Genomic DNA, 24355 nt, shown 5'->3' with positions numbered 1-24355 from the left:
CGGGACCCAAAACCCAATAAAAACCCGGGCCCGGTTCTGCGCACCGCACGCGGAAGCCGAAGGAATCGGTATCCACCCACCGTCATATTCCCCCACCTCGATCGATCCCCATCCATCGCCGTGGCGCACGAAACTTTCCTCTCCCCCGTACCAGGTAAATCCCCCCGCCCCCACGATCGATCCGATCTCCACCGATTCGAGCCCGCGCGCATCGATTCGGGATTCGTAGCTGTCTTTGGGACATTCGGGGTTCATTTTGTTTTTTGGAAGAGAGCAAGTTGGTTTGATGCGTGAAACCGCCTCTAGGGTTCTGGATCCATTTCGATCGGAAGCGAGCGTTGGTGGGATTTTTTTTTGTGCAGCGGTGGTTGGTGATTAATTGGAGTTTCATAGAATTGTAGCTATTTGACGCGGCAAGGGTGCCAAGCCATGGATAAGGGTCTCTTCGCCAACGACGGCTCCTTCATGGAGAGGTTCAAGCAGATGCAGCAGGAGCAGGAGAAGGCCGCCACCGCCGCCGCCTCATCGGCGGCGCCCAAGCCTGCGAACCCCAAACAGGGGTTTGCTGTGGCGGCGAACAAGAGGCCGTTTGAGCTGAAGAAGGCCGGACCAGTCGCCACGGGTGGCAAGCTGGCCTTCAGCCTCAAGAAGGCCAAGGTCGCAATCGCGCCTGTTTTCGCGCCCGAAGATGAAGAGGAGGATGCGGCAGATGTCGACAGGGAGGAGCCTGCCAAGCGCCAGAAATCTGTGAAAGCTGATACTCCTGCGGTGGCTGCCCCGACCGGGGCTGTTGGTAATCATTTATTGCTGTTATAATATTATTTTTCTTAGTGCTACAGAGATGCCTTTCTTGGATTTATTGGCGTTCTGTTGGTTCTATTTTTCATCTGATGATTTGAATATAACTATCCATGCGATAAGACGTTTAATTCAATGTTGTGCTCTTGAACATCAACGATACATTAACATTTTCTTTTCAAGCAATTAGGCCATTTATCCTTTGAATTTAGTTGTCATTGTGTGGTTTGTGTGTGAATTTCATGCATATCAAAGCCAACTACTACCAAATATTATTTATGCATGAACCTTTATTTGATTTTCCTGCGGCGGATAGATTATATTATATAATATATATCTGTTCGTGAAGGGAACCCCCCCCCCCCCCAAAACCGCGCAACCATAAACCTATCATGCTTTTCCTAAATACTGCAAAACGTTCTTGTTTCCACAAAACACAGTTTATTCCCCCTAATTGAGAAGTACAATTTTCAGAAACTCTGATTTTGAAATGATCTACTATCCAAAAATACCCCAGCAGTATTGAAGTCATGCATTTACAAACGATCAAATGAGTCTTTGTAGCATTAGATTACAATGTTTATCCATAGAGAAATTCACTTATTAACATTTTTAATAATCCTTTACAAGGTAACCGAAAAAATTGCTTGCCATTGCACCAAGGTGATGAGATGTGAGATCTCCTATTATGCTTCATGCAGGCATTGTTAGACTTATAAAAGAAACATCTTTCTCTCAGTATCTGCATTCATATCAGTTGCTACTGGAAGCAGAAATTTGTGAAGGTTCCGGTTTTTTTCTTATGTATGCAGCTTATAGATTAAGTGTGTCAGCATTGCTGGGAAGGATGTTGATTGAAAGAGTTGGGAGTGTGGCACTCTGCTGCAGCAATTTGCATTGCCTTGTCATTCGCTTGATATTAATCAGTTCTTTAAGTGACATGCAGCCCCCCCACCACCAAATGATATGACAGTGAGGCAAGTTGCTGACAAATTAGCTAGCTTTGTTGCCAAAAATGGGAGACAGTTTGAGAATATTACACGGCAAAGGAATCCTGGAGATACACCATTCAAGTATGGCTGCGCTACTTATTTCTGATCAACAGCATCTGTTTTGTGTGGTGTTTTTTCTTAATTAGAGAAGATCTTTAGATTACCATGTCTTCCACTTTTCCTTTCATATTCTAAAATCTGATGGTTAATAATTTATTTAAATCTTGGGTTTTCTTCAGGTTTCTATTTGACAAGCACTGTCCAGACTACAAATATTATGAGTTTCGCCTTGCTGAAGAGGAAAAGATTCTTGCCCAATCAAAGGAGGCTGAAGCATCAAGAAATGGTTGGTGGCTTGAATTTTCTTTCTTTTTCTCTATTTTAAACTTATGTGCAAATCTCTTTGATGTATATACTCTTGCAGCAAACAATGCAAGCTCCAAAGCACCGATTGGTCTGCACAAAAGCTCATTTGAACAAAAGCCTAGCTATCAAACACCTGCATCAGCTTTGTATGGGGCATATGAGGGTAGTTCTTCCCAAGGAAGCTCATCTAGTTATGGTAAAATATACATAGTTTCATTATCCTTTTCTAATATTATTTGGCAACTTTCTCTATGTTTGTCGACTGTGTTCACCTGGTTGCTAATAGTTTGGTTGAGTTTGAAACTCATCCAAGTCTGGCACTTCAACTGCATGTTATCTATGATTTCTAGTTTGCTTCAGAAGTAAATACCATTGCAAACTTGAACTTGATTTTATTATTTGTGCTCAATGCTATCTCATTTTCTAGCAGGTGATACGTCTGTGCCCTCAGATCCTGTAGCGTTGATGGAATTCTACATGAAGAAGGCTGCACAGGAAGAACGGAAGAGACCACCAAGGCAGTCAAAAGATGAAATGCCGCCACCTCCTTCCCTGCAAGGTACATTTGCTATACTGGGCGAATGTAGAGACTTCAATATTTATTTCAGGCATCTAATTCTTGTCTTGCAGGTCCTCCTAAGAAGGGACACCACATGGGTGACTTTATACCTCCAGAAGAACTTGAAAAGTTCATGACACGTTGTAACGATGCTGAAGCGCAGAAGGCTACCAAAGAAGCTGCCGAGAAGGCTAAGATTCAAGCAGACAATATTGGGCACAAACTTCTATCTAAGATGGGCTGGCGGGAAGGTTAGTCCTTGAAAACTAAATAGCATCATTTTCAATAACAGAGTATCTGGTAAAACCTTGTCATTTTTTGTTCTAAGAAATCTTGCTTGGTCTTTAAAACAGAACCTTTATAATAAGCAGTAAAGAATAAAGTGAAGAAATCCCAGATGTTTGGAAGGCTGGTTGATGTTTAAATATATGACAACAGTAGTACAACACCCATGGGTTCCGCATCGCCTTTATTCCTTCTTTATCTATCTGCTTGCTCTGCCTGTCTCCTATCTATTGATGCTTTTGTGATGTTCATCCAGCAAACTTTTAATTTCATTAAAAAAAATCAGAAAAGTCCTTGACCCAAATGCTAGAAAGAAACTACTTTATGGGAGGTCGGAATTGTGTTGCATCATCAATTGTCAACATTCCTGCCCCGGTGGAACTTCTATGTCAGTCGCATAGGCAGGAAATTAATGGTGATGTACATCATCCTGCTTGCAGGTGTTAATTATAGTTTATTTTGCAGGTGAGGGCCTTGGTAGCGAGAGAAGAGGCCGTGCGGATCCCATTATGGCTGGAGATGTGAAGAAGGATCATCTTGGTGTTGGTGCTGTCCAGCCTGGTGAGGTCACATCTGAAGATGACATTTACGAGCAATACAAGAAGCGAATGATGCTTGGCTACCGTTATAGACCAAACCCACTGGTATACTGCCTGCCATTACCTGCTTTTGTGAGCTTTCAGTATTTCTCTTTTCCTAAAGCTTTTGCCATTTTTGCAGAACAATCCAAGGAAAGCATACTACTGATGCAAGCGAGTTCATCTGGGAGGAGATGTAAGGCACCAATTTTTGCTGCATTTTTGCTCACAGAACTAACTGTTGGTTAGAGGATATCACTAATGGCATTGAAAGTTTTTGTTCATCAGCAGAAAATCCAAGAAGTTCACTTGTTCAGGATATAACTTGTAGTGCCAACAGATCTAAGGCTTCTGGGGATTCTGCTGCAGCTCTGTTCTTTGTTTAATGTTGATGCATCATGCATGTATTTTTCAAGTGCACGTGTTGAGTTGTAGATAGGTTCCAAACTTGTGATGTATTGCTTTCTTTATGGATGACTATTTTCCTTATTATTCAACTTTGATTGTTATTATTGTGGAGATATTTGATAAGGATAAGCCACAAAATTATTGCAAGAGTTCTATCTTGTCAGAATAGGATGATTGTTCCAGTGTCATTTCATTTTAGCAACACTAGTGGGTCCAAACATGTGATATGTAAAAGTTCTAAAATATTGAAACTGATTGATCGTTTGCCATCAGATAGTAGAGATTTGCTAACCAGCTGAAATATGCATATAGGATTGTTATTTGATACTTCATCGGCAAAAATGAGCAGTGCATTACTTCTGGAGTGATGGTCTGAATGATATTCAATCGTACCTGCACTATGTCAAACGTGCACCTCTTCGACTATTGACGTGTCTAGATGTCTTCCTCTGATAATTGGTGTATGAATTCATCTATAAATTATTGGCCTGATGGATAATGTTGTGGAGATAAAAATTATATTGCTCCCTACAAGTTGATAGTTAGGTTTGGATGTCAAATACTTGCATGATTACAGAGCATGCTTGGTTAGCTTACAAATTATATTGTTTCCCCTTTTTATTCACAGAACTACACTTGCATTGCCGTTTTGTATGGTCAAGCTACACTTGTACAAGTTTTTAGGGTCACAAAACTGCACTTGTGATGTCACTACATGTTTCCAAAACTGCACATTTTGTGAAATGAAGTAATAATAAAAATGTAAATTTGAGACACAAATTGTTAAATGTGTGCTTTACAACAATGAGACATAATAAGAGTGTACCTTTGAGAATTGGATTAGTAAAAGTGTGGTTCATTGTATGAATTTATGATACAAAATGAGAAGGCAAACATAATAGGTTTCTAAAACTGTGGTTTTGTGTAGTTTACTCTAAATTATATCAAACAACTACTTTGATGATTTAGTTTCTTTTTCCAAAAATAGAGACAAATTTACACAATCACATCTATGAGATTAGTAATACTGGAAAAATATATCTTCAGATTTATTAAGACATAATGTTTCTATTATTGTCAATGAACACATTGTTTATCATTGATAAACAATCATGCTATTCCTTTATGGAATAAATAAATTAGAAAGAGTAAATTGCATTCACATAGAATGCATGATAGTTGGGTGTATATTGGTCCAACAACTTATAAACTGCTTTCATTTAGTGCAATAATTTGACAAATTGGTGTATTAGTTCTATGGTAAATGTTTGCTTTGTGGTATATACATTGTGTGTAGGGATGCAAAAGTGAACTAGAATGGTATTCTGTGTAAATTATTTCGGAGGAGAAATGATCTAGAGTGACATGCTATCGTAATTAATTAGCTATTCTCAAAAAACACAATTGATTACCTACTTGCATTCTTAATTGTGCGTGAGGTTGTGGTGGCTAGTTTAACGCTACAAATACTTGTTTCAGATGAATACATTGTTGTAGCAATTTATAATATTTTTTCAAAAATTATTCAATTTTCTATCATATCAAAATAATTATAAAAAATATACCCTATATTTTAACATATATAATGATGTTTGCTATCAATCAGCAAAGTTTAAACTTTAAAAACTACAGCTATAAGCTCAACCAAACGCTATCCATACGCTTCACGTCTCTTTGTCCATGCTTATTCACGGGTCCAGAGACCGCTTACACATGTAGCTATCCCCCGGCCTTGTTGGACCCTAAGCACCGGTGGGCTCCGGAAACAGGTGCAACCGATAAGGATGGGTGTCTCGGTTGGGGTCATAGTGCCCCCTCCTGCCACAGCAAGGTTATATCTTTATCAATGTAAAAATAACGAGCTAAGATATTTAGCGGAAGCTCTTCCAAAAAATTAAAAAAACTAATGAAAGCTAAATCGTTTAGTGGAATGATAAAATAATCATAATTACATACAAAATTAGAAGCATCATTGGTCTAACACTATAAAATAGACTCAACACGTCTCTTGACTGTCCAATTGTGTAGTGCTGCTTTGTCTATAGTCCATCCTAGTTATATTAATTCTTTATTTCTTTTGACTACATCTTTAGCGAGCATAGCAGACATTTATTACTATTGAATCCTATAAAAAATCGTTTAACGGACATAGCGGACAAATGTATAGCGTAGCGGTAGATCTCCTAAAAAGCTAATAGCAGGCTATGGCGGGCTATTTTGTATCTTTATCCAATGCCCCAGCTTACCTCCTTTGATAGGTCACCGCCTATCGTGATTATATACATCATGCTAGCAACGTCCGGACTCTAGATATACCGATTGTTATTGCACCAAAAATAAGTAGTTCAGACCTACTTACTAAGTTACCGCACCAAATTGAACGTTTGTATGTTATTTGACCAATCTACGTCTCGCTGTTGTATAGTGGGTACAATCAGCACTTGTTGGGATAGAATTTGACCGTAGGGTGGCAATGTCCATCACATAGAACCTAGCAACTTCCCATGTTCCTAGCATATGTATATGCGGCATAGCAATTGCGGCTGCAGGCATTAAACTGCATAGTTCAGGCTTGTTATTTTAAAACAATTTTAGAGCTTAGGATTGGAAATTATGACCACCAACCAAAATGATTACACGAGAGGAGAGGAGGGGAGGTGCGTTGACGGCCTAACATGGTCGTGCTTTTCTACCTACGTAGCGCCATTCCATTTCTTCACATCTTCTCTTCGACTACCTCGTGCCCTCCCTCTGACCGCTGTTGATCCCTTCAACACCTGCCCTATTCTAACATTAATCAATCGAATCAATCACACCGTTTGACTGCTTCTACTCCCGATAACAATCAGACTCCGCCTGCTCCTCCTTTTCTCCAACCTTGTGATCCTAAAAAGTAGAAATCAAGAAACCCCCGCTCTCGATGCCAAGATCCTAGTTGGATTGATCGAGGGAGGTCGGGCATCCTACTTGGATAGGAGAAATGAATCCTAGAGAGTGAAAAGGCTAGAAGAATCGCGTCCATCTGTGAGATTGGGGACGAACGGGGAGACGACGGGGCGAGGAGATGTCTCGGGGCGGGAGCCACGGGGAGCTGGGGCAGAGGATCGACTACGTCTTCAAGGTGGTGCTCATCGGCGACTCCGCGGTGGGCAAGTCGCAGCTGCTCGCGCGCTTCGCCCGCAACGAGTTCAACCTCGACTCCAAGGCCACCATCGGGGTCGAGTTCCAGACGCGCACCCTCAACATCGACAAGCGTACCGTCAAGGCGCAGATCTGGGACACCGCTGGACAGGAGAGGTTGGTAATCAATCGATCAAATGATCGATCCATCTTTTCCAAAAGTTAAAATAGATAAGCATAGAGAACAAAAAATTCCATCTTGATCCAGTAACTGATGATGTTGCTTTGCTGTGTGGTAAAGTATAATATGCAATGAAAAATTTATCTGCTATACCGATGCTATTTGTGATTTAATTACGCTGATGGTGATGGACAAGGATACGCATAACAAAATGCATCCTTTACTAAGTAAAAGTTATGTACAAGTCTACATAATGTTCACCTTTTGGGTTCTGTCCCTGGTGATGCAGATGGAATGATGGGTAGGTAGTTCATAATAAACATAATTGGATGGTCCTTGAGTCTGATGTGTTGAGTTAGCTGCAATTTTTAAGATTTCATGTTTTGATGTTGGACCACAACTCATGGCCCCGTACTATCTCAATCAATGCCTCTGTTGTCTGTTTCCTACATATATAACAATAAAACAATTTTCTTCTTACATGTATAATTACCCAACAATCTTTCTTTCTTATATGTATGTATGTTCTAGAGTTACAATGATAATTTGGGGAAACGGTTGGAAGAGAGGTTTCATCATCATCTGAATTTCTTGCTTTGGTTATAATGGTATGTTGTCAAGATAAAAAGGTCACACTCACACTGAATAGAATTTAATAAATACTGAATGCAAGTGGTAAAATTTACAGAAAATATTAGTTTTATGCTTTCAGCAGCTTGAATTAGGGGGCTTGAAAGCAACTATTATAAGATGTGTAAAAAATACTTTCCTGAATATTCATGTGTTTTTCGTTACACATTATAGATCTTGTATTCATGTAAAGGTACATTTAAATTTTAGGCTAGTGATTGCTTGCCTTGCTTAGATAGGCTAGGTGTCTGGAAAAGCCTAGAAGGGACGAACTTTCGATATTACCAAGCTTGTACTGCCAGGAAAATCATTATTCTCGGTGAAGAGTCAAATTAGCTCCCCCTTAGCGTCATGCAGAAAGTTGGCCTATTCCTCAAATTCCAGTATAATTGGTCAAGCAGGTAGCAAATTCTTGCAATGCAGCTTGCCATCAAGGCAACTAACCAAACATTGATCCTGGGCAAATATGGAACAAAACATACCTGTAGTTTATAATGATTCAACGTTACCTGATATGCACTAGTGTTTCCAATTGAGCTACGGTTAAGCTCAGCAAGGAACTAATCATTCCTGTAGTTGATATTACAGAGCAAATATTTTTCTCATAGGTAAAATTTTAATCAGACTAATGTGAACCTAACTGCACAAGCAGTTATGTGTTCGATACCTTTAAATTTTTAATTTCTTAATAAAGACATGATTTTGTTGGATGTACTCATTCTATTTTATTGTGTATTTAGCTTTCCCTAAACAAATAAGAAAAACAGCATGATGACCAAATGTCCCTATAAAAGTTGTGTATGTTTTCATATAGTTGAATTCGTTTGTCGCTTGGATAATCTGTCTTCAATGTTAATGAGCATTGAAGAATGATACTTAGTTAATGCTAAATGGGCTAGTGACGCTAGAAAGAGTTAGCCGTATCTGTTCTCAAGATTCTACATATTATCGAAGGTAAACGAAGAGTCACATCTTTCACTCCTAGTAAAGCATGAGATAGAAGGAAGTGGAACGAGTGTCTATTAGTTCATCTACGCCCTCTCATTCTGCAACATTCACGCTGTTTCTATCTAAACCTTTGCTCATTGTGGTAATAGGTATCGAGCTGTAACAAGTGCCTACTACAGAGGTGCAGTTGGAGCTATGTTAGTATATGACATAACCAAGCGCCAGTCCTTTGATCATGTGGCTAGGTGGCTTGAGGAACTACGTGGCCATGCAGATAATAACATTGTTATCATGCTTATTGGTAACAAATCCGATCTAGGCACGCTTCGTGCCGTGCCAACAGAGGATGCTAAGGAGTTTGCTGAGCGAGAAAACCTTTTCTTCATGGAGACCTCTGCCCTTGAGGCTGTCAATGTTGAGAGTGCCTTCACAACTGTCCTGACAGAGATTTACCGGATTGTCAGCAAGAAAAACCTTATTGCCAATGAGGAGTCTGATTCTAGTGGAAGTTCAAGTCTACTGAAAGGAACCAAGATTATTGTCCCTGGTCAGGAGCCACCCCCTGCATCCAAGGCAACATGTTGTATGTCCTCCTAGGAATGATGTTGTACCATGCTGTTTCTGGTAGCTGGAGTTTCTGATTACTCCCTACCGAATCTGCAGACTGAATAGCTGGGATTCTTGGGAGTAAAGATGAGAAGGTCTACAGGAATATTTAACTCATATGCATTGTAATTTTCTCGCGACTGCCCTTCTTTTTTGTCTGATCATGTGATATAGTGCAGTCATTAAGAATCCTTCTCTTCAGGTAATACGTACAGCATTTTATGTTTGCTATACTGTTCTTGTCCCCAGTACAAACATGAGCTGCATACATTGTCGGCACTGTACTTGGTCCTGTAAGAAATGCTGATGGCCGAACATTTGGAACCAGTGTGGCTATCATGTCCAGAAGCAAGCCTGCTCCATGTAATAGGCCACAGCCCAGTAATTCTATTAGTATACAGCAGAACAGAGCATGCCAAGTTTACTCTGGATGTGATTTTGCTAATTCTTGGTTGCTTTGAAATCGAAACAAGCTATGGCGTGTAAGAAAAACTTTTACTCCCTGGTAAAACATTCATGTTTATTTTTTACTTCGGCTGATCATCCATGAAATATGTGCTCAATAATTGTCGGCTCAGAAGAATGCAAAAGCCTTATATCCTCAATGGCCCACAACCATAGTTTAATTCTGGAAGCAATCAGTGAACCATAGGGGACCTAACAAGCCGAAATAATTTCTCTCGTCAGATGAGCTGCTCTTGTTCATGTTCATATCCTAACATTCGCATGCCCTTTCAATAGATCATTGGTGTTCTAGATACGGCAGAGTTTCTTTGAACAACTAATTATTCAAATTGAAATATGGTGGGAAAGCAGGTTGATCGAGGAGGAATTTTTTTTCTTCTTTTATCTAGAACCGATATGGTCTGGGGAATCAACCAAGAAGAGCCCCTTGTTTCTTTCCTCTTTCAAGTGAAACTTCTAGACGCACAAAATCCAAAGTTGGCCTCCCTCCAAAGTTCCATATAAGTGGATCTTTCAAGGTAGGCTCAAGACCTCAAAAGTTCCATATCCTTTTCTCCCTGCTGAAAACCTGGGAAGCAATGTGTTATAAGATAGCTAGTGTCTCAATTCAATATTTCTGCGTGACTTCAGCTCCGAGTAGGAGGATAATGAGACTTGGTTTTAAAATAAAATGAAAATAAGAACAATTTTTATAATATTCAGTGAATATAACAACTTCCATTTGAAACCAATTAAGTTAAACATCTATCGATTCCTATATAGAAGTTGTTGACATGCAAAGGATATTAGTCAATCCATGATATAGTAAAGTAAGCTGCAAAATCACATAGCCAGAAGGCTTCATAGATTCTCTCTGGTTCGCCCTAACATATTTGTACCCCTAGGTTTCTTCCACAATACTGAAACTGCTTCTAAGTTGAAGTATCAGTGGTTCCAGCCTTCTACGAGGGGGGAAAAATCACCGAAGTATGCTCCTAAATCGAAGAATCAGTGGTTCCAGCGTTCTACGAGGGATCTTGCATCTAGCTGCAACTCCCAAGGCAAATCCCAGCGGAAGTTGGCTCATTTCCCTCGAGGAAGTTGGCTAGTTCGATAGTCCACCATACCTGCTGTTGACTTCGCATTCTTTACCAGCAGTATTGGATTCTGGTCTCTCAATTATATATTGGTGATTTCCCCCCGAAGAATTAAGAAGCACTCAGAACTCGCCTAATACAGTGTACTACCACCACACCAAGCTGCTAAACAATTTGAAACAATTGCTCTAAAAAAACAATTTGAAACAATTAAACATGTATGTTTGACAACTTCTGCAGCTGGCCTAATTGTAAATCCCTTACCACTTGCAGAAGATGCACACCAAAGTAAGGCCACTTTGGGGTATGTTGCCTGCATGTTAAGGATGTAGAATTGGTTGGTCCTGAAAAGATAACTACCAATTCGTTGGAGACCGCAGTTCTCGATGTCAGAAAACAAATGCAATTTGTTTTGCAACATCTCTTCCTTACAAGCAGACTATTTGCATCCTAGTAGCTCTGTACTTCGATGATTGACCTTGATGTTCAAAAGGTGATGTTGATAAATGATAAGTACGATCTAAGTGTACTTGAAGACTGAATCTTGGTGCTATGGATCCTACCAATAAAGTGAACATTTTAGTTGCCAGAAGTTGAGTCCTACGCTACCCAACACATTTACCAGGGTTACACTTTGTATCATACTGCATCTTCTTCAAGAACATGTCACTCGTAAGGCTACAATTTGAAATAGTTTAGTAGTGATTCTAATGGTTGGACTGTAAGACTGGAAAGTTTTGATAATAAAAAACTAGGCATGCAGTTGACCCAAAAATATGTGATCTAGCTATTTGGCTTGGCAAATATGTTTAGTCGAATACATGATTGGATTTTAGAATAACAAGTGTTGCTTTCTACAATTATCTGGTAATACTTTCTAATTTGACTCTGAAAAGGACGTGGATCAGAAAGCAGATCTGTAAATTCTCCGAAGATCATTATGTCCTTGTAAACCCCGCTCGTGTCTCCATCAGCCTTGTGCTAAGTTACTGGTTTCCAGTCAACTTTGGCTGTGAAGGAAACAAATCAATCAGCTGGACAACCGTCACTCCAATACATTTCTGTCGGAAGCTGGAACAATGTAGAAACAAGCTCTCATCTATTTACTATTTTTATATTATTTAATATTCTTTTTACGATGTCTCGTCTTCAGACTTCAGACAAACTAGTTGCATTGGAAGTAATGGCATTTTGCTGTTGGAAACTTCTTGGTATATACAAAGGTATAAGATCACCGCTGAGACAATAAAAACTGGCATTACATGATCCCGGTCTTCTTTGTGAAACCAGATATATATACCATGTAGGAATTGCTTCAGCTCAATTCATTCCTAAGGTATATAGGACCGTCAGAAAAAAAACAGTGATTAGTTAGGCTCTACTCCAAGAGGCTAAGTTCATTGGCATGGATTGGAAGATGAAGCGATCGAAGAGCGTTCCTAAGCTCAAGAACTCGTCACCTACAAGCCCGACTAAAGGTAATTAACATTTCCCGGACTAAGTTTGGATGGACGTAGTCTTTAAGGTCCCTTGTGTGCAATTGCTTTTTATTTAGGATTGAGTGTTCTTCTCTTTTGGTTCAATTGCAAACAAAATATTTGTGCTGAAAATTTCATTTGATGCGGCAAATAGGCGGCAGATTATCTTACATGCATGTATAAAGGGGTTTACTATTTCTGGGAAAAGATATTGGTACTCTTAATCCAAAATAATATCGAATGTGGCTGCAAAGAAATGAATGTTTTTGGCAGAATATAGAGGGTCAAAGTAAGCAGCAGTCTTGTTCTTTTAAGTCTAATAGGCTAGACGCCAGATTTGGACCATAAGTCACGCTACATGTGTTGATCGACCGGTTGACCCTTGCAATTAGTCTTTTGGAGATTCCAAGGTTATTAGCATGCAATTTACTAGCAGCGCAGGAATTCGGAATTTTTGGAATGTCAAAGTTAGTCTTTGCCGACTCGTACAAGAGCATGCACCTCTTTTAAGCTGAGCTGAGCTTTCTGAAACTTGATGGCACTTTCTTCAAGAATTTCGGCAACATGTCCTGGCAGTCTCTGATATCTACTCCATTTGAGGTGTCAAATTTCATCCGGATTCCTAATTATCTATTGAATAAAATGCATGGATCGCTAGAAGGGGTTAAAACAATTACTTCTTCCGATTCAAAATGTATGCTGATTGTCAAACTTTTTTCCGCTCTGACCATCAATAAATACACAATTTATTGTGCTGATTGACTATGTAAGACGTACTCTGTTCTAAATTATAGGTTTTTTTATTTTTTTAATCTCAAGTTTGACCACTTGTCTTATTCAAAAAATTACGCAAAGTATCACTTCTTTTGTTGTGGCTTATTTTATCAACACAGATTCTTCCGAATGACTTAAGTTTGATTATATTTGCATTTTTTAGAAAAGACGAGTGGTCAAACATAAAGTAAAAAAATCAAATGACCATTAATTTGCATTTGGAACGGAGAGAGTACATATGCCCCAAGGTTTATCTTGAAAACATCTCATAACATCTGGTGCAAATATAGTGGATATTTGCTTCAAATACGGGGATAAGATCCACCACGGGATAAGCGAAGAAGTATCTTGACGAGTTTGCAATTCATCGCGGAACAAAAGGTCCTTCAATGCGAAGAACAAAAAACGGGATGGGATTTATGTGTCAAAGCAATTCATGCATAACCACTTCTTGGTAATGTACTTTTTATTTGATAGAACTCGATAAGAACAAAGGTTAATGATTTAGCCCGCTGCTGGTTGCAAGAATCTTTGCAGCTCATCTCCCAGCCGACTTGTATAGTGGTTTAGCTCTTCACCATTAATACATGGCTCATTTGTCTCTCTCACAAAATTTATTGGTTCCTATGCCTGAGCTAGCTGTAAGCTTACAACCTGCTTCTCTTCTCTCTCCTCCACCTAAGTATTTAGCCACCTTACAGTCTTTCATCATATTTGCTCTAAGAATTTCAGCTATACTTTAGTGGGTAATTACAAGAATTATCCAAATGTGGGACCACTGGGAGTAGATGCAATGCACCGGTGACCTGCTCGCGCCAGAAGGCCCAGCTAGCGCCACAGCCACCAGGTCTTGCAGTTGTGATATATAGACAAAATAATTCGTCGCTAGGCGCAAAAGTCAAGAATCTACAAGGAGATGCGCGTGCACAAAGCCACAAACCAATTAAAAGTGATCAGATATTCCATGGAAACTGACAGCACTTGTATCATGTTGAGAAGCAAAAGGGCTCGTGGAGAAGAACATCGGAACATGCTTGATCTTGATGTAAACTGGAACCTTTTAATAATTAGTCGACATACCTGTTAAAATTGTTTTTGAGGAAAGGAACAGTAGCTAGCCGTTCGATGTTCATTCAACCGGCCAGAGCAATTGACCTTGACCGAGGTTTTAATAATTTCCCACTACTTGTGAACCATTTCTCCAATCAGCTTTATTGGCTGATGCTGTTATTGTTTGACAGAATTAGTTTGCAAAATTCTTCTCAATAAAGAGATGGAAAAAAGATGCATGTACCTCTCCTTAGTTATTTGTTTGGTTAATTAATTACAAAATTATCGGCGAGCTATTGGTGCCGGCACCAAAATGGGGGGTGGGGAAGATTAGGCCGAAAGAATCTTAGAATGCCTTATATTTGGGTACAAATTTTAAATTCTCTAATACTTTATATTTCAGGTCGAAGGGAGTAAGTCTACTATCTAAATGGTATTTGAATCCAAGTGTTAACTACTAAACTTGAGCCATGATTCAAAAAATTTAATATAGATATATGTGCTCCTCCAAACAGACCCTCAATCAGGGACATTCTAGCAACTAAATTGATACCATTAGATAGTTATTAAGACTCCAAAATTCTCCCGCATCTCACATCCCAAGAAAAAAGACTTTTATCCCCTCCCTCCTTCCATTTTGTGTGTGTATATAAACAAGTGCATCACCACTCTGCTCTTCTGTCCGCACCTTCCCTCCATTTCTCACGCACCACCTCCATAGTCCATAATAGCCAAGAAACCCCCAAGAACCTCTCGTCGATCGCCGCCCATGCCAAGCGACGAACCGGAGCCGCTGGCGCTGGCGCCGGCGCCGTTCGAGCTCCAAGCCGGCCCGGCGCCGCCGCCGGCCAGGAGCGGCGGCGGCAAGATGCACCGGCTGCTCAGGTCGGCCTTCAAGCGCGGGGACTCGGCCTCCGCGGGTAGCGGGGAGGAGGCGGACCAGCTGAGCCGGTCGGCGTCCGGGTCGTCGTCCTCGGCGGCGAGCAGCGGCCGCCCGCCGTCCGGGAGGTGGGTCGGGCGGCGCGGCGGCGACGGATCCGTCGACGGCGACCGGTCCAGCCGCGAGAGCTTCGAGCTCGACGGTGAGACGGGCTTGTCCTTCCTTTCCCTTGCCGTGCTCGGTTCATCCCTTCAGGAATTTTTTTAAGGCGAAATTTTGAGGTTTATTAGCTAAAACAAATTGCAGTATTGCACCGATTGGTTATAGTATGTGTTCGTTGAATTCTGCAGTTCTTTTAATCTATATATACATGTAGAAAAAAAATCCTAAAATCATCCCCTGTTTCTAGAACTCGCTAAAATTTCCGAACCTAAGGAGCAATTTGGGAAAAAAAAAGAGAGAGCAGTTTAACTGTAAGTAGCACAAGTTGAATGCAAGAGAGAAATCTAGTCGTTTTCTTTCTTTGCTTAAGTTATTACTCAACAACTTTTAGCTTGCCATTGAGTTGTCGCGGCCTTGTTGGATGCTGGTACTTCCAAGGCTCTTAATACCTTTGTTTAAATCATAAATTGGTCATGTACTCACGACGAGGACGCGCTAGGGTTAATTATGATGTAAGCAGCTACACTAAACAACGAAAAGTCTCCTTCTTTTTCTGTAGTTCATAAAACAAAGATAAGGTCATCTCTCTTGGAAGCTACATGACCTTGTCAATCTGTCTAGGGACATTATGTTGTCTTGCCTTGCACAAAACAGAGAAACTTGAAACAAATTGCTACTCTGAAGTTCTTATTGTCCCCCTGTGAGGCTGTGAAACTAGCTGGGCATGAGCACGTCCCTTTCCCTCTTGTTGCTTTCTCAGCTCAGAAAGTCCAACAATGCAAGCAGGTAGTGGCCTTTTCTGCGAGCCCTTTTAAGGTTGTAGACCATGCTAACAATACCTTGGGACCCATGATACCGAATTGGCGTTGCTTTGGCAGGAGTTCACATTCATTAGTCGGTCCCTTTCTTACAGGGAAAATAAAATGCCCGGCGGCATATCCATTGAGCGAACAGTACGTGCTTTTGTTTGCGTGCTCCTACACTTGACAGTCTTCACTTCACTATTACCTGCACTGTCCAGTATGCAATTTGGCTTTTGTACCTTTGACCTGCCAGTGGTAGCAACAAGAACACGGCTTGCAAATTGCAAGCATGTCTTGAACTTGGTGATGTTATGAAGGTCAAAGCACCAAATACCAAGATTACATCTCTTCTGCTAGATTACTTGTGGTCAGCTTGTTGGTATTTTAGTAATTGTTGATCCTAGATCCAAGGCCTGTTCCATGATTGCATTCTTATGTTGATTCTTTGCACAGCTTCTGTCCTCATTCTAAACCACTAGGTTGCAAATTGACATAGTATAATTTGTCAAGTATGGCTAGTCTGTCGGTGGCCATGAGCTCAAACAACTGCCATATATATGCAGTGTTTTCTGATGGAATCATATACTATAACTCTACACAGCCGCATTTCATAGGCTCTGAAATTGTTTGCTGACGTGGATATTATTCCCATTCCCTGCATACATATATAAAGCAGGTCCCAAGAACAGCAAGTTGCTGTCTGCGCTGCGCGACGCCAAGATCGGTCACGCCTACGAGCCGTTCCCGTGGGAGAAGAAGATGAGGGAGCTGCTCCCGGTGCCGGAGGCGAGCTGCTTCCTGTCCCTGCTGCTGCTGCCCAAGGCGACGGACGTGTCCAACACGCGGTACAACTCCCTGGAGGACACCCTGGCGCGCGCCGACGCGTGGCTCCGGTCGTCGCAGGCCTCCGGCGTGCCCATCGTGTTCATGAACGTGCAGACGGAGGCGCTGCTGACCAAGATCTCCGGCGAGACGGCGCTGTCGACGGTGAACATGGGCTCGCTGTCGGACCTGGCCGGGATGGCGAACGGGAGCCTGTACGGGTTCGAGGACTACCACGGCGTGGACATCGGCGTTGTGCGCGCCGTGCGGCTGTGGTACACGGCGGCGGCGGGTGAGGCGGCGCTGGAGCTGCGGCTGCGCCCCGGCGACACGCGGCTGGGGTTCGCCATCAGCCGCACCGAGGAAGGCTTCATCTACGTGTCGTCGGTGGCCGAGGAGGGCACGCCCGGCGTGGCGTCGGCGCGGTCGGGGCTCCTGGAGCTGCACCGCGCGGCGCGCGCGGCGTCCAAGCTGCTGGTGGTGTCCCGCGTGGGCGGCGACAAGGTGCTGCCCTGGATGGCATCCACGGCCGGGGACGTCAAGTGCTTCGACACCGTGTCGCTGAGCCAGAAGCTGTCGCTGCACCGCCACGCGCTCCGCCCCATCACGCTGCACTTCCTCATGTGGGACCACGACCTGGCCGCCGCGCTGCCCGGGGACGCCGACGTCGCCGAGAAGCCGCCGCCGGTGCTCTTGCTGCCGTCGCCGCTCGCCGCAGCGGAGGCCAAGGCTGACGAGATCGACGGCGACGACGGGCCCGGGATCGCCGGCAAGGACTCGAGGGACTCGTCGTTCAGGTTCCAGAACATCGGTCTCCCCGATAGCTGGTTGTGAATCACCGATCACGTCGCGAAGTAGTTAATTATGCACCACTGCATGTTTCTTTTCTTTTCGTTTCTTTAAAAAAGATTAGAACGAACCGTTAATTATGTAAACATGATGATGGTAGTCCCAAGGGTTGATATTTCTTTTTCTTTTTTTTTGTCACAGAGCACCGGCAGAGAAACCACCGGATTAGACTTTAAGAAGAGTGCGATCCTAATATTTGGAAAAGAAAAAAAATCTCACAGAAGAATGCAATCCTTGGAATTGAACAACCACTATTACGAAAAGCATTTGCAGGGGCGGGTAAAATCGCATTTTTTAGGAGCGGATAATGCACTCGTTACTAGTTTTCGCTGCCAAAAATATCTTTTAGGGGCGGGCCACCACCTCAACCGCCATTCGAAATTTTTTCTGCCCGCCAAAAAATTTACCGATTTGAATTTAAAAGTTTCGATTATGTTTCTGCTATTTTTTGCAATTTGCATTCCCGTCAATTTTGATCATTCAATCTAGTTGACTGTCGAGAATGAAATATGTTCAGTAACTAAACATTCTTACGCATACAAAATTAAATTATATGAAAACCAAACATCATTAGAGTACATCATTAAAGTGCACATTGAATACATATTTTCCCCCTAATTCTCTCTAGGACCGCTGCTAGTGGCGACACAGTGCAGTTGATTGTCTCATTCACGAAGCCCAATGTATTTATCTTCCATTGCCAAATCTTGTGTTTCATGAAAAACTTTGCCCCTCATGTTAACCACTTCATGCATAATAAAAAGGCACAAATCGTTGACTACATTTAGAAGTTCTTTCTCGTGGAGCTGGACATCGTGTTTGTCAAGGTGAATATGTAATTATTGAATCCATGATAAAATTAAGCAAGTGCTAGTTATAGTAAAAAACAGTGTACACATATGCATATATCCGTAATAAATATTAGCCCCTTAGATGTTTGGGATCTGTAGTATATCTCCCTTGCACCCTTAGATGCTCGCACATGTAGTATACGGAACACATGGGTTGCTTGTGGCACGGGAACCTTGTGCGTAGAGATATTTCATTTGGTTTGTCGCGGGATGAGCTCCTCCTTTACGAATGAAGAACTTGTAAGCCCTGTTTTAAAATGAAAGAAATCGAAAGTTAATTTATATATGTATACTTCCCTAGAGAAATAAGCATGATATGTATGGAGAAGATAAAAAATTCACTCACAATTGTAGTATATTTAAGAATTCTTGGTATCTCTTGGTTAACCAATCCAAGGAGTCCAATACGAGAATTTTTTCGAGCTTTGGTTGTATATGGAAAACAATCTAGTGACTTTTGTAAAAAAAATATTATATAAGTTTTGTAGGCATGGATCGAAGCAATGGTTTATTATGAAATGGTTGATATTAGACTTACTGGCAATTGCCTCGAAGATTGTTTATTATGAAATGGTTTTGTAAACCATTGCTTCGATCCATTTCTGAATCCATTGCTCTAAGTTACATCCAGTAAGTCTAATATCAACCATTTCATAATAAATGGATGTTTTATTATGAAATGGTTTATTATGAAATGGTTGATATTGTGAAATGGTTTATTATGAAATGGATCGAAGACTTTCTCTAAGATTCGAAAAGAGGTCAAACCAATTGCCGAAGAGATAGTTCAAAGCTTAGAGCAAGATGAAGAGAGTTAGATTCTCTTTCTTGGACTCCGATTGTATGTACGCAACTGCCCGTGTGATGTGTGTAGAGTACATGTTTCCAGAGGCAAATATCTACACAGTTTATAACATGAGCAGCATTAATTGCATTTGTTAATGGGTTTGGATTTTTTACCTTTAGTTGGGTAGTTTCTTCCAGGTTCTTGGGTTTCTTGGTGTTCCTAGCCATTTCGCTTGCAGTCTTGACTAATTCTCGTGCTCCTTCTTTCAGCTACAATAGGACCCCATTTCTTGTTGTAAAAATTGGATATAGGACATCACTCAAAGGTGGCTTTTGCCACAAGACACTAAAAAACATGTCTTTGCCACAACACACCCCACAACTATGTCAATTTACTGTAGGACACAAAGCCCTACATTTTATTCAGATTAAATGGAAAGTTTGGAGAAATGACAAAATTGCCCTGGTTACCCTTCATCTTCTCGCCACGCCGTCGCTGGGTGTGGGCTCTGTCACCACCGATGCAACCCCTACGTGCGGGCGCCATCGCTGCCGCATCGTGCAAGCACTGGGAGTAGGGAAGGGCCGCCGCCACCGGTGAGCAGGAGCCGCCGTTGGGAGCAGGCCGCGTGGGAGTAGGGGTGACGCGGTTGGGTGCGGGCGCCGCCACCTGGAAGCTGTTGCCACATGTGAGAGCCGCCACCGGGAGCAGGGGATGCCGTCAGTGGGAGGGCGTGTTCGCTGGGATGAGGAGGCAGAGGGTGAGGAACGGGAGCACAGAGAAGAGGGTGGGGAGCGGGGAGGCCAGGATGAGGAGTCAACATGATAGTGGTTCGGTGGGAAACCGATATTTTTGGTTCAGCCTTCCCATAGTTGAGCTTCGGTTTGGTGCAAACGGGCTGACATTAGGAAATAGTTTGGGCCAGTTTGGTTCCATGAGGGAAACAGTTCGAGTCAGTTTGGATTGGGCCTCAGCGATTGCTCGTTGATCCAATAAAGTAGAAATCATATATACTAAAAAAATAGAGGTCTAGAACCGGTTTGAGCGATATGGTGTAGTTTGTTTTGGTTTATCCTGCTGTTGGGCTGGTCTGGTTTGGACTTAGAAAATCTGTGGGGTGGGGTGGGGTGGTTTGAGGCATACGTGATTTTGCAAAAAGTTTGGTGCGTCTTTGTGCGATTTTGAAACCATTAACAGCTTGAATGAGGAGGCAAAGGTACGCAATGACGGTTAGAATTGCATGTGGCAAGCAATGAGGGGTAACTTTATCATTTCTTCTTCCATTTCCATTTAATCTGAATATCATATAGGGTTTAGTGTCGTCCAGAAAATTGTCATGGTTGTATAGTGTGTTGTGACAAAGACATGTTTTTTTTAGTGTCTTGTGGTAAAAACCACCTTTGAAGGATGTCCTCTAGCCAATTTTATCTTTCTTGTTGTTTCTCTTCTTAGTGACCTCCTTCGTATGTATTTGCACCTTCAGTGGAGACAACATCCTTTAAAAGCTTTTCTGTTCACCTTCTTGTGGATCATTTCAGTCTTCGGGGGTGGTTCATCATGATCTTTCTAGGGTTGTCTGACTTGTCCTCACACCCAGTCAACCCCTGACTGATGGAAATGTCCTGAAAACTTGGCATGATATCCTCGGGCAAGTCAACCTTAGCACTTTCATTTTCTTTTGGTAAATTCACTTGTTCAATATCTTCCATTCCAGATTCACTTGGTTCTAGCATGCCCTCATTGTTTGCCATAGCATCTGCCCAGATAAATCACCGTCCTCACCTACACCTTCCATGTCTCTTAACAGTTGATAAATTTGGTTTTCTAACATTTCTTCACCCAGACCTTCTACTCCTACCTGATTCTTCTTCACTGGTTGCTCATCCAATTCACCGGTTAAGGCAACTTGCTTTTGACCATTGGTACCAATCTGCTTGCCAGAAGGACCTGCCCTAGGGGTGGAACCACTACCAGACCCAGTGCCACTCTTTTTTTTTGAAGAGAACGGCAAGAGATTTGTCATAATTTTTATTAGAAATAGAAAAATAAAGAGATACAAACACACTTTCAACCCAACACAACTGAAGCCTTTTCAACCTACAATTGACTGCAAAAAAGAAAATAAAGAGCTCCTTGTAAAGAAAGACCAGAAAAACCCTAGCAAAACCACTAAGTAATGAAACCACACAACAAACAGGGGGGATGGTCAAGAGCTCCTTCTTAGACCGGTGGCTACTTGATGAAGATGAATATCTTCTTCGATAAGGTACGCCACATCTACAATTCTTTTGACTCTTGTTGAAAAATTCATCTCCATGTTTTCAGCACTATCAAAAAGCATACCATCAAAGTCTTCGTCTGCACCATCCTCTCCATCATCCTCATCATCTCCATCGTCACCATCTTTCTTGGTTGTATTGTTCAATATTAACTGGGTGTTCAACTGTTATAGCAATATTGTACGTGTTCCCCTTCATGTAGAAAAGCTTAGACTTTGGTATCTTGGTGAAGTGCTTACACTTAATCTTGAGTCTAGAAACCTCATAAAGCTTTGGAATAAGCCCTGCCAATCAACTTCCTCTAGCAATCCAAACCTTGAAGCAATCTGGTCAAAGACTTTCCACACACACCACTTGGGGGGGCACACCCCTTACTTGAAGCCAGACATCTTGCAGGAGTGTATGAGGCTCAAGGTCACCATCCCTTACTTCCACTTTGTTCGATACACCTTCCTTATGTAGGTTGATTGAATAGACAAGTCCTGGACCTTCTTGTTTGGTGGAAATCTCACTAGATAACACCATTCATCCAACTGTCATACTTGCCAAGGCCACTCTTGATTGAAGCAGACATATAACTCCTTGATCAGCTCTTCTTTGGAGACCTCACCAGTATAGATATAGACCTTGCCACAGCTAGTAACATCCACCATCAGCTGATCCTCTATATCTGGCAGCTCAATGTTGTAAAATCCCAGACCATAAGCAACACTTCCAACATACCTTGCCACAACATGTTTTTGTTGTCTAATAGGGCAACCATGCACCACATAACTTGTCTTCTTGCCAATGAAACAAATGTTCGGTTTCGAACATCTGGCCTTGTGATTCCAAGGATCCCACAGTTGTAGTAGACTACATCCACAAACTTCTCCCTCTCACTCTTCCCAACATCAACAGTTTTTGTTCCTAAGAGAACATCAGTCTCCACCTCTTTCTTCTTCCTAGGCTCCACCCCTTTCTCCCTCCCCCCCTAGCCCAGCTGTAGAGCTATTCTATAGCTTTTTGTCTCTCTGAATATTGCTCTGATTTGGGGGAGGGTGTCTAGGGGGTGAAAACCTAGATGGAAACCCTAACCCTAGTAGTAGAACTAAAGGGTGGGGAAGGGTAGTCTGAGTATGGCGGCCATTGCGGGTTCCTCTATCCTATCCCATGCGGACCTCCTCTTCTAGCCATCTCGACTTGTGCTCTAATCTGATGCAGTCGTGGCTTACTTCTCCCGTTCCACGGATCACTGAGCCGCACCAAACATGGAGTCGTCAGCTGATCACCGGGAGACAAAGGGTAGCAGTCTCCTTCAGAGAAACATCTTCCTTCTATGAGATCCTTCCGAACCTAGACTAAGATTGAGTTGGGGTTTCTGGTGGCGGCGGTGGTGTGGGAAAACCTAGCAGTGGGGGAGAAGACAATGAGATTTCCCAAAGTTGGCAAAAAAACTCCTCCACCTCACAATCATCGGGCATTGGGGCCGCTTGTCAGCTTTTCGCCATCTCCGAATTTGAAACGGGGGCTCCTAGTTCCCGCTCTCAACCTGCAACTCCAAGTCCCTACGTAGATTCTGGTTGATCTCCTCATATGATTCGCCAATTGAGATCGATCCTGCTCATCTAGATGCAACAGTGGTGAGTTCGGAGGGGGGGGGGTCCTTTAGGATGCGAGAGTTACCTGTAGGAAATCTCCTTGTTGGAGGCGCGAATGGAGGGAGCCTCTGACCCGCGATCTGGAAGTTCCTCCATCATGGGATCTGCTTCTTCCTAGATATCTCGATCAACTCGCTGAGATCCACTTGCACTGGGCCAGGAGGCATGTAGGAATTCCCATCCGATCTATCGTCCTCGAGGAGGATGCTGAAATCCAATCGTGGGTGGGGATCCCTCAGCTCCGGGGAGCATCCCAGCGGGGATGCCCCTGTCTCCATCTGCTCACGACCTCAATTTGTATCCGTCGTAATCCCAAATGTGGGTCCAAACGTGTCCGCTCATCATCCCAAGTGTTAAACTTTGGAAGGCATATAAATTGAACTAGAGCAACAAAAGAAAAGGGTGGAAAGGAAAATATGAAGAGACACTTGAAGTGAAGAATTCGTAGCTAAAGATGTTAAATTTTTATGTGCAAAAAAAAGATGTTAAATTTTGAAAGGCACAAAAATTGAATGTCTCCACAGCCCTCTTCTCTTGCCGCTTCTAGTCACTCTAGCCCCAATCTCCTCCTCAGCAGAGTAGATTAGGCTGCAGTTGTGTACCCTTGCTGACGGCTCCTCCGCCCTCGCTCACCACCTGCCAACCCCCGTGGGCCGTGGCTCCGTTTCCCATTGTTGCCCACCACTATCATGTCGTCAAAGACTCCCAAGTCCTCCATCTCCTCCGAGCGTGAGGATCTGCATTGTGCTCTTTTTTATATACAATTTACAAGCTAAACCACCTTAATCTGATTTGTATTCTAACTTATTGAGTATACACATGGAGGACGAGTAGCGCTGAGGATTTGCGTTTGCAGAAATAGAAGGCGAGCTCTGGCTTGGAGATCCATGGATAAGCTGCTGATGTGTCTAGTAGGTGGAAATTAAGAGGAAGAATAACTGGTGATTGTGCTGCTATTTTCTTGGATT

At 42.4% G+C, this 24355-nt stretch overlaps 3 protein-coding genes across 18 annotated transcripts; all 3 read left to right on the top strand.

Moving 5' to 3' along the window:
* LOC120674068 (SURP and G-patch domain-containing protein 1-like protein) lies at positions 1-4496 on the top strand. Of its 15 annotated transcripts, none has more exons than XM_039955264.1 (10): positions 1-154; positions 394-793; positions 1745-1871; positions 2030-2136; positions 2215-2352; positions 2587-2715; positions 2787-2966; positions 3466-3644; positions 3721-3774; positions 3870-4258. In XM_039955264.1, the coding sequence occupies exons 2-9, from the start codon at positions 430-432 to the stop codon at positions 3745-3747; spliced, it is 1251 nt and encodes a 416-aa protein (XP_039811198.1). In that variant the 5' UTR covers positions 1-154; positions 394-429; the 3' UTR covers positions 3748-3774; positions 3870-4258. The 15 variants fall into 15 exon arrangements, with proteins under 15 accessions (XP_039811198.1, XP_039811157.1, XP_039811163.1 ...); XM_039955223.1 differs by having other exon boundaries at positions 2584-2715; XM_039955229.1 differs by having other exon boundaries at positions 2584-2715; positions 3867-4152.
* A 2144-nt stretch (positions 4497-6640) lies between these two features.
* LOC120674058 (ras-related protein RGP1) lies at positions 6641-9899 on the top strand. The gene is made up of 2 exons (XM_039955148.1): positions 6641-7283; positions 9015-9899. The coding sequence occupies exons 1-2, from the start codon at positions 7051-7053 to the stop codon at positions 9460-9462; spliced, it is 681 nt and encodes a 226-aa protein (XP_039811082.1). The 5' UTR covers positions 6641-7050; the 3' UTR covers positions 9463-9899.
* A 5095-nt stretch (positions 9900-14994) lies between these two features.
* On the top strand, positions 14995-17955 carry LOC120674047. Of its 2 annotated transcripts, none has more exons than XM_039955136.1 (2): positions 14995-15396; positions 16836-17955. In XM_039955136.1, the coding sequence occupies exons 1-2, from the start codon at positions 15084-15086 to the stop codon at positions 17813-17815; spliced, it is 1293 nt and encodes a 430-aa protein (XP_039811070.1). In that variant the 5' UTR covers positions 14995-15083; the 3' UTR covers positions 17816-17955. The 2 variants fall into 2 exon arrangements, with proteins under 2 accessions (XP_039811070.1, XP_039811062.1); XM_039955128.1 differs by having other exon boundaries at positions 15009-15396; positions 16833-17955.
* The last annotated feature ends 6400 nt before the right edge of the window (positions 17956-24355 follow it).

Source organism: Panicum virgatum, chromosome 2K, assembly GCF_016808335.1.
Source record: "Panicum virgatum strain AP13 chromosome 2K, P.virgatum_v5, whole genome shotgun sequence".
Taxonomy (NCBI): domain Eukaryota; kingdom Viridiplantae; phylum Streptophyta; class Magnoliopsida; order Poales; family Poaceae; genus Panicum; species Panicum virgatum.
This window is presented reverse-complemented; position numbering and strand designations above follow the sequence as displayed.

Bases quoted from the DNA above. Each gene is read 5' to 3' on its own strand.
- LOC120674068 (XM_039955194.1), top strand. From the start codon at position 430: ATGGATAAGGGTCTCTTCGCCAACGACGGCTCCTTCATGGAGAGGTTC. The intron at 2,716-2,786 runs GTACATTTGCTA...CTTGTCTTGCAG, and splicing joins GCCACCTCCTTCCCTGCAAG to GTCCTCCTAAGAAGGGACAC. The intron at 3,645-3,720 runs GTATACTGCCTG...CCATTTTTGCAG, and splicing joins GTTATAGACCAAACCCACTG to AACAATCCAAGGAAAGCATA.
- LOC120674058 (XM_039955148.1), top strand. From the start codon at position 7,051: ATGTCTCGGGGCGGGAGCCACGGGGAGCTGGGGCAGAGGATCGACTAC. The intron at 7,284-9,014 runs GTTGGTAATCAA...TTGTGGTAATAG, and splicing joins GACACCGCTGGACAGGAGAG to GTATCGAGCTGTAACAAGTG.
- LOC120674047 (XM_039955128.1), top strand. From the start codon at position 15,084: ATGCCAAGCGACGAACCGGAGCCGCTGGCGCTGGCGCCGGCGCCGTTC. The intron at 15,397-16,832 runs GTGAGACGGGCT...ACATATATAAAG, and splicing joins CGAGAGCTTCGAGCTCGACG to CAGGTCCCAAGAACAGCAAG.